Source organism: Dipodomys merriami, unplaced genomic scaffold, assembly GCF_024711535.1.
Source record: "Dipodomys merriami isolate MVZ:Mamm:240054 unplaced genomic scaffold, mDipMer1.0.p SCAF_92, whole genome shotgun sequence".
Taxonomy (NCBI): Eukaryota; Metazoa; Chordata; class Mammalia; order Rodentia; family Heteromyidae; genus Dipodomys; species Dipodomys merriami.
Genome location: NW_027206535.1, coordinates 2,886,617 through 2,897,924, shown reverse-complemented (window position 1 = coordinate 2,897,924; position 11,308 = coordinate 2,886,617). Strand labels below are relative to the sequence as shown.

The following is an 11,308-nucleotide window of genomic DNA, read 5'->3' as shown; positions in this document are numbered from 1 at the left end:
TCCGTGGGATTCTTTAAATACAAGATTATGTCATCTGCAAAGAGTGAGAGTTTTACTTCAGCTTTCCCTATTTGGATCCCTTTTATGTTTGCATCTTGTTTTATTGCTGTAGCTAGGCATTCTAATACTAAATTGAAGAGAAGTGGAGAGAGTGGACATCCTTGTCTCGTTCCTGAGTTAAGAGGAAATGGCTTTAGTTTTTCACCATTAAGTATAATGCTGGCTGTAGGTTTGTCATATACAGCCTTTATTGTGTTGAGGAATGTTCCATGGATTCCTAATTTTTCCAGAACCTTCATCATAAAGGGATGTTGGATCTTGTCAAAGGCTTTTTCTGCATCTATTGAGATAACCATGTGGTTCTTATCCTTGCTCTTGTTGATATGATGAACAACTATGTTTCTTGCAGTATTATTTACCATAGCTAAGATATGAAACCAACCCAGATGTCCCTCAGTAGATGAATGGTCAAGAAAATATGGTACGTATACACAATGGAATTCTATGCCTCCATCAGAAAGAATGACATTGCCCCATTTGTTAGAAAATGGAAAGACTTGGAAAAAACTATATTAAGTGAAGTAAGCCAGGCCCAAAGAAACATAGGTCCCATGGTTTCCCTTATTTGCAATTACTAGTATATGTGTGGGACAAGCAGAAACGGTCAGATAAGTTGATGTTAGGCGAAATGAACCCCAAGATAAGGACTCCAATGTTTTTTCTTTCTTGCTATTGTTTCTAACATATTTATAAGATGATTTCTTTGTTGCTTTGTATGTCCCTCCTCCATGGTATAATTACCCTGTTTTCACTGTATTTGATGTTGGTATAATTTGGGGAGGGGGAGGGAAAAGACAAATTGTTTAAATAGGGATACAGGTGGACGCATTGCAACAATGAAATGTACAAGACATTATGTCAAAAACAAACTTTACAACTTTGGGGGGGGAGGGGGGTGAAAGGGAAGGGGGAAGATGAGAAGGGATGGTAAGGGGAAACAAAGGAGGAGGCAACAATGCTTGATAAGAAATGTACTCATGGGGCTGGGAAGGTGGCTCAGTGGTAGAGCGCTTGCCTTGCATGCATGAGGCCCTGGGTTCGATTCCCCAGCACCACATAAGAAAAAAAAAGCCAGAAGTGGCGCTGTGGCTCAAGTGGTAGAGTGCTAGCTTTGAGCTGAAGAGCTGAGGGACAGCGCCCAGGCCCAGAGTTCAGACCCCATGACCGGACCCCCCCCCAAAAAAGTGTACTCATTACCTTGCCTATGTAATTGTGACTCCTGTGTACGGTATTTTCACAATAAAAAAAGAAAAAAGAAAAAAATAGGACTTTGAGCCACCAGATGGAGCCTTAAGATCAGATATCCTCTCTCCTAGAGTGAGATCTCCCTTTTCTCCAACTCCTGTCTGTCCTCTCCCCTTCCCCAACAGGGAAGGATCTCTCTGTATTCGATCTATTTATGTGAATTTGAAATTTTGTCTGGATTATTCTTGCATCTTGCTTCCTTCATCTATAGAAATGGGGATAAAAACCTACATTGTGATATTAGTGTGAAGATTAAGCAAGACTGTGTGCAGGTGTCTATTCAGGCCTGGCACAGGGTAGGTACCCAGTGAGTAACATGTTACAGGTGAAGGACACTGTGTACTTGCTGAGATGAGGAAAAACACAGAAGCCTGAGCCAGGTGCTGACCCTCAGGATGCTTGCAGTCTATATGTGAAGACAGGCAAGGGGGCCATGCAGTCCAGGGCCAGTCCATGTGCATCATGAGCAAACTCTCAGTGTTCTTCCCAGAACCACTGCCTGACCAGGGCTGTGACCATATTCTCCCCCTAGGTATCTTGGGACCACACGAGGATGCTGCCTTGGCTTTTTGTCTTCTCTGTTTTGGCTTTTCCAGCCTGGAGTAAGTTTTCCTTCTCTGGACCAAAGAGTATCCTAATGTCTTGTAATGGAAAAAATTTAAGTACTTGCTCTTCTCTGCTATGGAAGAATAGCTTTAGGTTTAGAGCTCAAGATTTGCAATCTATTGACCTAAACTATGATTCCCTGCCCTGCCTCTAGAAATGGTTTTAAGCAAGCAATTAGCTCCTTAAATCTAAATTTTCCCACTTGAAAATGGAGATAAAGTCCCCAGCTTCTTAAATGTACTATGAGGATGAAACTGAAGGATGCATGTGAAGGATTTAGCACATACTCAGTAAAAGCAAATAGATGGGAGCAATATTATAGTTATATTACAGTTATTAGGTCATTTGGAATCTAACCTGATTTGGCTTGATGCCTGTCCATGAATGAAAGTTCCTTGGGGGTAAAGATGTAAATAAGCACCCATGATCATCCTCCCATGATCTTTCACATAACAGATGCTTCCAGACCAATCAGGAACTTGCCTGAGTTCTCACAGCCAATTTGAATGGCTTCTCCATAGTTTCTATTACGTTGAAACTTTACCTGGAAGAGCAGTGAGATTCCTGAATGCATTTCCAGGGGGTCAAACTGGGCATATAGATGGAGGTCATGACAATATTTCTGAGTCCTCCCTCCCCTTAACTATCAGCTATCATTTTGGAGGACTACTTAAAATGGCTTTGGAGAAGGGCATATAATCTGCTGAGAGGTGATTCCCCTGGTCAGCCTAGAACAGCTTCTTGGAGGGGGCATGGAGAGTTGGGAATACATAGGGTAGTAGAGAGGTAGGGGCTGTGTCTGGCCAGAGCCTGTGCCACTGGGATGCCTGGCACCGGGCTTGGTGAAGAACCATGCAAAGTGAAACATTCTTTTTCAGGTGTTTCTTCCTGGAACAAGACACAAACTAAACAGCTGTCAGAGGGGCTGCAGTACCTGTTTGGCAACATCTCCCAGCTCATTGAAAAGGGCAAACTGAGTCTTGATGGTGAGGAGGATTGGGGGACTGGGTGGGGTCTCTGAGGCAGCCATAAATATTCCTTAGGTCTGCACAGACACGTGGCTGGGGTGAGGTGATCTGGGTTGGTTTGTAGAGGGAAGCACTGGCCAGCCACTTGCGGGTATAGGGCAGACACTAGAAGGGAAGGAAACCTAGGAAGGGGAGAAATAGCCTTTGTAGCCTGAAGATGGAGACCTAAGCTTTCAGCTCAGGGAATCCAGAGATTGATGAGAAGACACAGCCTCACCTGGATGGAGTCCCAGGTTGAGGAGCTCAGATACCCCCAGAGGTATGAGTGCACAATGACATGATGAGGGCTCAGGCAGGGAGAGTGGGTGAGATGAAGAAGATCCTTGGGGTCTGGGGCCTGGGGAAGAATGGAAGGAGTGGACAGCAGGGTCTGTCTATGGTGGAGGATGATCTGGAACAAAAGGGCAAAGCCTCTAGGCCTCCAGTGGGTGCAGACTCTGCATGTGGAAGTGAGCAGCATGTGTCTGCCTGAGGAGGTCTCCTCCTACCACCAGGGGGCAGAGGTAGCCCACAGCAGCTTGGAGCAGGCACAAGGTGGGATGTGCTGAGTGATGTCTCCTGGCTCTCCCCCTCACCCAGATGTCACCATGGTCTCTCGCAAGGAGTGGGGGGCAGAAGATGTTGGCTGCAGCTCTCCGCTGACCAGACCAGTGGATGTCCTTGTCACACACCACATCTTTGGATTGGAGTGCCATAATCAGGCTGTCTGTAGTCAGATGATGCGTGAACTGCAGGCCTACCATGTCCACAACAACAGCGCATGTGATGTGGCCTACAAGTAAGAGTCTCGAAGCTGGGCCTGAGTCTTGGATAGGTGATCAAAGCTGTCCTCCTAGGGTTCTTCTCCTGTTTCTTCTGGTGTTTTTCCTCATTTTCCAAGTTGTGGTTATTGCAGGCTTTATAATACATAGAAATTAAAAAAAAATCCACACGAAATTTCAAATCCACTGGAATTTTTCTATGAGGGCTGTGGTCTTGAAGATCTTCCGAAAGGAAGCATGAAACTTAAATAATTCCACTGTTCCTACTACCTCCTCCAAATTTGCTTTAGCCTACACATTGTGATTATAGGCGACTTCCTTCTGTGTATCTGATTGCCTCTGCTCCCCAGAAATTCTGAATTTGGTACAGTGGATATTGCAATCTTCCCTGGGGGAGGAAAGGTGCTCATTCCTAGAAGTCACCCAGCTGTGGAGTCGTGAAGCCTAAACCGGCTTCAAGTTGCCTCTTGGTTCATGGCAGACTCTTCTCCACTGCACCTTGTACATGGGTTCTGCCATTGGAGGGGCAGTTGTCCAACCTGTAGCCCCAATGGCGAGTCCAGGAGACCCACATGCGACTTCTATTAGTGGTGGACAGTTTCTGAGCATGATGATGACTTCCTGGCTCAAGTGCTCACCACATGTCTGCTTTCTCACTTTGGGCTTTTCCCCAGTGGTTTGATGGGGAATGGGAGTTAATGTGCTCCGGAGGACAGGAGTTGGTGGGTAACTTCCTCAGTCCCAGCCCTTTGAAGGACAGCTCTAACGTGCAAGTCCACAGTTTGTCAGATGGATGTGGTGTGTGTGGCAGCCAGGGCTCAGCTCCAGGTAGCCGCTCTGAGGCCAGAGGATTGGGTTATGCACTTTGTTGGGCTTTGCCTCCTTCCTCACTCTCTCTCCTTGTTCCCTCACTATGGCTCCTGGGATCATTTCCCAAGTGCAGCCAGGGCCTTGTCTCAGGTATCAGGGCTATGCAAGACAGTTTTCTGGCAGGGAGACATCAAAAGAGCAGCCTGCGTGGGGACGGCAGGGGTGGCACGCATTTTAGAGGAGCCAGGGGAGCCATGTTTAAGGACATGTAGAATCTCAGGAGATGCCAGCATTTTGGAAATGTCTCTTTCCAAGTACAAAGGATCTACAGCCAACTGTGTTGTCTGAGCAGGTGTTTTCCTGTTTCAGAGATGTGTGACAGTGCCAGCCATTAACCCCTATTTCCTTGCTGCACAGCTTTCTGGTTGGGGATGATGGCAGGGTGTATGAAGGTGTTGGCTGGAACATCCAAGGCTCGCATACCCAAGGCTACAACAACATCTCTCTGGGTGTTGCCTTCTTTGGCACCAAGGAAGGTAATGATCAACCTGGCTGACCTTTCTCCAAAGAGTTGTGTTTTTTTCTTTCTGTCTTATCACAATGTTCTGCTGCCATCTCAGTCTTCTCCGATGATCCATACTTTCTTCTTCTCCTTGACTTCCATGATATAGTGCTGTAACGGTCCTTCTGTAACTGCTGTGGTTCCTTTCTCTGTCTCTGCAGCAGCTCCCGCCACCTCATAGGCAGAGATGCCTAGCATCTTCTCTCTGCAAGCTAGCTCTCCCCCACCTCCAGTTGGGAAGATCTGGGCATCATTTCTCACCTCTGTGTGAGCCACTCTCCTGTCTCCCTCTCTCTGACATGGACAACATGGTAGCCATAAGTTGTGCCTCCAGCTGCCTGTCAGTGCTCTCTTCCTTTCATCTCTCACTCTTAACTTTTTATACATAAAACCAATAAGCACCTTGAAGCCTCTAATCTCAGACTGTCTTCTGATTGGTTGCTCCAAGCCCCCTTCACCTGTGTGTGGAATATGTGATCTTCAGAATGAGTCCTTACAATGTGCATACCCTTACTTTTAACAGAGATTGTGTATGCCTTGCTCTTCATTTTCCTTCCTAGTACCCATGGAGACAGTCTAGGTAGATTTCATGATTCCTACTCCCACAGAGTGTATCCTGTGTTTCAGAGAAGAAAGGAATCCAAAATGACACACTTGTGAGGAGAAGAATCAGAACATGAGCCTGGCCTTTCTTTATTCAACTTCAGGGTAGTTTCAGTCCTGCCGGAAGCTGTGTTCAGCTTGCCAATTAATAATTAATTAATTTATATACTTATAAATTAACATATTAATCTATTAAATTATAAACAAAATGTATTAGTCATTTTATGAATCAATTTAATATATTTATTTATAAATTAATATATATATATTTTACATAAGGTTGGCTATGTGGCCCAGGCTAACCTTGAACTTATGATCTTCCTGTCTCAGCTCCTCAGTGCTGGGATTATAGGTATGAACCACTAGGTCTGCCTATTTATAGAGTACAAATAAAAGACCACTTGTTGCTATTTGTTGGGTTGGGATTTTAGCAGTATTAGTTTTTAGATCCTCAAGTGTCTCTTTATGAATACTAGCAACTGCCTCAGAGGTCTGTGTTGAGACGAAGTGGGTTATTGCAGGGAAAGGGCCTGGCCTGTGGCCTGTGCCTAGAAGGGCCCCTGTGGATGGCAGGCACTGGTCTGAGCAGCTGTGTGCTCTCAGAGAGCTTGGTGGAGGAAAGGGATGAGTGAAGTCTTGGAAGGTCATTGGAAAAGGACTTTGCCTTGAGTCCTTGGCTGCTGTGGCAGCAGGTCCTTGACTCTCATTTCTTTGACCTGAAGGATGAGCAGACTCCTCCTTTTCCTCCAAGAGCTATGCAGAGGAAGACAAGAGGTCTTCCTTCTTCCTCTTGATCAAACTGAGATTTCTTATGAATTGCTCTCTTCTAGGACACAGTCCCAGTCCTGCTGCCTTGTCAGCCATGAAGGGCCTAATCTCCTATGCTGTCCAGAAAGGCTACTTGTCATCTGGGTATATCCAGCCACTTCTTGTGAAAGGCGAGAACTGTCTTGCCCCTCCTCAGAAGGAGAATCTGAAGAAAGGTGAGATTGTTGGCCTTCACAGGGCCTCCTTCCAGCCTTGGGCTTAGGATTCCTCCTGACAGGTGACTGACAGGTCATTTGACTCTGACAAAGCTTGAGAGGGACTCCCCAGGCCAGCTCTTCACCGCTCAGATTCTTAGAGTGATAGAGCCTTAGCATTATGCCTGGTGTCGTAAATATATACTCATTTCTTCAGTTATTCAAGGAGCACTTATTATACTTATCAGACCTTGAGGAAACATGAAGGAATGAGATACAAAGATCTCTGAGCTCATGGAGTTTCAATCTAGAGAAAGAAAACATATAAATACATAGAAAAAATACTTGGTATGTTATGTGGTAAAAAAGGGCTAGGAAGGGGGCTGGGAAGGTGGCTCAGTGGTAGAGCACTTGCCTTACATGCCTGAAGCCCTGGGTTCAATTCTTCAGCACCACATAAGCAAAAAGAAAAAAGCCGAAAGTGGCGTTGTGGCTCAAGTGGTAGGGTGCTAACCTTGAGCTGAAGAGCTGAGGGATAGCACCCAGGCCCAGAGTTCAGGCCCCACAACTGGACCCCCCAAAAAAGTGCTAGGAAGGAAAAAGAAATTTATATATTTATACATAAGGCATTTATATCTATTTATATAGATTCATCTATTTATACATATTTATATGTTCATATGCTTAAGCAAGCATATATTTCTGAATATAATAAGTTAAACAGCACTACAAATTAAGTGCTGAGAAAAACTTAGAATTACCACTTAACACTCATTTTAAAGGAAGAAACTAAATTACTTTAGGCAATAAGGTTAATGCCATTTTTGGTTAAAAAAAAAAACTGCAATATCACCTGGCACTGGTAGCTCATGCCTGTAATCTTAGCTACTCAGGATGCTAAGATCTGAGAACCACAGTTTGAAGCCAGGCTGGGAAGGAAAGTCCATGAGATTCTTATCTCCAGTTAATGACCAAAAAAAGCAGGGAGTTGTGGCTCAAGTAGTAGAGCACTAGCCTTGAGCAAAACAAGCTCAGAGACAGTGCCCAGGCCTGAATTTAAGCCCTAGTACTGTGCGCAAACACACACACACACACACACACACACACACACACACACACACACACACACACACACACACACGCCCTAGTAGCAGCAGCAGGAGCAATATAAAAAAAGCAATAAAGCGAAATGGAGAGAAGAGTGAGTGACTACTGGCATAAAATTCATTGTACATATACAAAGATGAAACTTGAAGTAATGTTAGGTAACAGGTGGGGTTGGCAGAGATGGAGAAGAATGATAGGAAGGGGTGGCCTTGGTCAAAGATGCATTGGACTCATAAACTGACCTGTTGAATTAAAACCCACTAGCACCACTAAAGATAATGACAAGCAAATAAAAACAGAAACTATAAAGATAATAAGCATGATCAGCCTTTACTTGGACGTAATAAAGTCTGAGCTATGGTTATAAGTTTGAATCAATTTGAGTCAATTTGATCTCCGCACTTAGACTGGTGCCTTCTGTCAACATGAATGCTTCCTTCATATTGGCAGATTACATGGATGTCTTTCAGAATAAAGCACCCACATATTGCAGCTGGATCACAGTTTGCTCCCAAGTCCCACAGTCAGGGTCCAGTGGGCCCCAGGGAGGCTGGGATGTCTCAACATCCTGAGGGTTACATTGGCTTTCAGTAGTCAGGAGGTTGACATGAGCCGGCAAAACCCTCCATGTTTTCTTCTCCCATCACAGCTTGCCCTAACATTGTCCCACGGTCTGCCTGGGGGGCTAGGAAGGCCAATTGCCTCAGTATGACCCTGCCTGCTAGGTACGTCATCATCCTTCACACCGGTGGGAGAACCTGCAGCATGTATGATGAGTGTCGCCTGCTGGTCCGAGATCTCCAGTCCTACTTCATGGACACGCTCAATGCATGTGACATTGGGTATAAGTAAGTAGACCTGAGGATGGGAGACTTATTTTCTCTTGGAGGAAGATGTTAATCCTCTGAAAAGAAGGGGAAAGGGAGCACATAACCACTGAGGACACATGGTCTGACAGGCAATTGAGGTACAACCACATTGATTTCCTAACCTGGGAGGGTCTTATGGAGATAGTTAAGGATAGTCACCTCTACGCATTGTGCTACTATAAACATAGTATATGACTTGATGTATGCCAAAGATGCTGAAAAGAGGAATCCATTTGCATGAAGGAGTGGGGGACCTACAGAGAAGTTCATCTCAAGGTTATGCCTTTTCCATGTTTTTCCTCAGGCCATGCCTTTCCTCTTAGGACTCAGGGCTCAGGCTTTGAGCCCTGTGGCTTGTTCTCCCTCATCAGTGTGCCTCTGGAGGTTGTGAACCTTCATGGGGGAGAGTCTTCTTGTCTGAGGGAGGGCCCAGATGGCGCACTTCAATTTCTGTATTGCCAAGGACTGTGCTTCTTTCATAAATACTGTGTTGATTTTGACCTTACTGAGAAAGGAAAACTTTTCCCCTCCTTTCCTCCCTTTTAAGTATAGTCTAAATGTGTCTCAAAATTCTGTGACATATTTTTCTGGTAAAGAGTACTGCCTTACAAAGCTAAATAACTTAATAACCAGGTACCTTGGCTCAAATTTATATTTGTAGCTTCTGCAGGGGCAGAGATAGTGAGGATTGCAGCTTGAGGCCAGCTGGGGCAAAACAATTGTGAGACCTCCATCTCAATCAGTAAATGAGCTGGAATTTAGTGGTTTACACCTTTCATCCCAGCTGTGTAGGAAGCATAAATGGGAGGATTGTGGTCCAAACCAGCTTAGGTATAAATTTAAGACCGTATTAGAAAGATAACTAAAGCTGAAAAGGCTAGGGTGCAACACTGCAAACAAACACAAAGCTCTGCCTACCAAACACAAACCTTAGTATCACCACAAAGAAACAACCAAACAAATGAAACCATTGGGAGTCTAAACATCATAGTAGGGACCTTCTCCTATAGAAGTCTGCAAATGGTATAAACCAGAGATCCGTCTCCTCACGCCTCTAGGCTAGCACATGACTGGCAAGTACTCTGTTTTTCTTGACTCTGTAACTCAGAACTTAGAATTTAATAGTGTCTGACAAGTGAGGACACACGTGAGAAGCAATCCTAGAGTTTCTTACTTTCATGCTGATCGCCGTCTCCCCTTGTGGACCTCTAGCTTCGCTGTGGGCCAGGATGGCAGTATTTATGAAGGGGTAGGCTGGAACATCCAAGGGTCTCGCAATGCTGGCTATGATGACATTGCTTTGTCCATCACCTTCATGGGAACCTTTTCAGGTAAGTGGAAGCTTTGGGTAGTGGTGGACATTCTATGTTGTTGGAGCGAGATTGACTGATGTGGACGACAAAGACATCGGACACAGATTTCATTTAAATCATGCTGGAGCATCATGTAACATGTAACTAAGTGATGTAACTTATGTGGCATGTAACAAAGCAAAACGAATGTGACCAGAGGTGATCCTGACACACAAGGCTTACCCTAACTTTACCTCCTTTGCACAAGTTAAATGTCACCATCTTCCAATTCCTAAGGGACGAAAAAGACCAATGCATAGTTTTAGCTCATCTTGGTGAGCAGGTGGTTATCATGGCAACAACAGGAGTCCATGCTGCCTTATACGCCAAAGCCCTGATGAACCATGAACACACTGAAATGATGTACTGTATGGAGAATTTTCATGGCTCAGAGCGCTTGACTGGAGTGTATTGACACTCAAGGTTTCCTTTGTTGAATCTCTTGAAGAGTGGAAGCTGCATCAGAGGCTGGTTCAGGCTGATGCTAAAGTGGGCATAGGGTAAGGGAAGGGGCCCTGAACTGGGGCAGGGGTAGTGGGTGAGGGCAGGGGTGACCCAAGTTGGGGCTGAGCACTGCATCTGGGCATGTGAAGTTCATACATGAAGCATATATGTGGCCAAAACAAGTTTTCCTAACTTCCCATGCTATTGACACAGCAAGTCAGATAATCATTTGTTGTGGGGCTGTCTGTGCCTCTAGGATGTTTAACAGTGCCTCCAGCTTCTTCTAACTCAACGATAACAGTATCCTCAATTCTGGTAACCCAAAATATCACCATATATGCAAAATGTCACCTGGGGGAGGAAGAGGGGATAAACTTCCCCACCATACTAACCTTTTATAGTGGAGAAAGGCATCGTACATATGCAGAACTGTCATTATGACTCCAGGCTTAGTGCATTTAACTCAGGAAGACCTAAGATGACCAGTGGGCTGGCTATGTTTTGCAGGTGCCCCTCCCAATGCCATAGCACTGGCGGCAGCCCAGGACCTGATCCAGTGTGCTGTTGACAAGGGCTACCTAACCTCCAGCTACCTGCTGATGGGCCACAGTGATGTTGTCAACACTCTCTCCCCTGGGAAGGCTTTGTATGACATCATCAAGACGTGGCCTCACTTCAAACACTGACGGAGGAGGGAGCCCCAGCTTCCTCTGCATCTCTGTCTCATCTCCCACTCCGATTCGACGTGTGTCTTGTTCCCTGGCCAACCTCAGTTTGTTCCCTTTCTGCTTGATTAGGATGACCATCTTGTCCCCTGATGACAGCTTCCTACAGCCTCAGTATCTGGGCCTAATGTACTATCTATCTACTTCCTTTCCTTGGGTACCCACCTGCTCAGC

The 11,308-nt window shown here is 45.3% G+C and overlaps 1 protein-coding gene across 1 annotated transcript; it reads left to right on the top strand.

Moving 5' to 3' along the window:
• Positions 1-1,858: 1,858 nt before the first annotated feature.
• LOC138821444 (peptidoglycan recognition protein 4-like) lies at positions 1,859-11,095 on the top strand. The gene is made up of 8 exons (XM_070013659.1): positions 1,859-1,907; positions 2,790-2,897; positions 3,519-3,717; positions 4,928-5,046; positions 6,506-6,658; positions 8,394-8,592; positions 9,826-9,944; positions 10,917-11,095. Exons 1-8 carry the CDS (start codon positions 1,859-1,861, stop codon positions 11,093-11,095), a joined length of 1,125 nt encoding a protein of 374 aa, XP_069869760.1.
• Positions 11,096-11,308: the final 213 nt, after the last annotated feature.

Coding starts and splice junctions, on each gene's coding strand:
- LOC138821444 (XM_070013659.1), top strand. CDS start 1,859: ATGCTGCCTTGGCTTTTTGTCTTCTCTGTTTTGGCTTTTCCAGCCTGG. Junction 3,718..4,927: donor GCATGTGATGTGGCCTACAA/GTAAGAGTCTCG, acceptor CTTGCTGCACAG/CTTTCTGGTTGGGGATGATG. Junction 8,593..9,825: donor GCATGTGACATTGGGTATAA/GTAAGTAGACCT, acceptor GTGGACCTCTAG/CTTCGCTGTGGGCCAGGATG.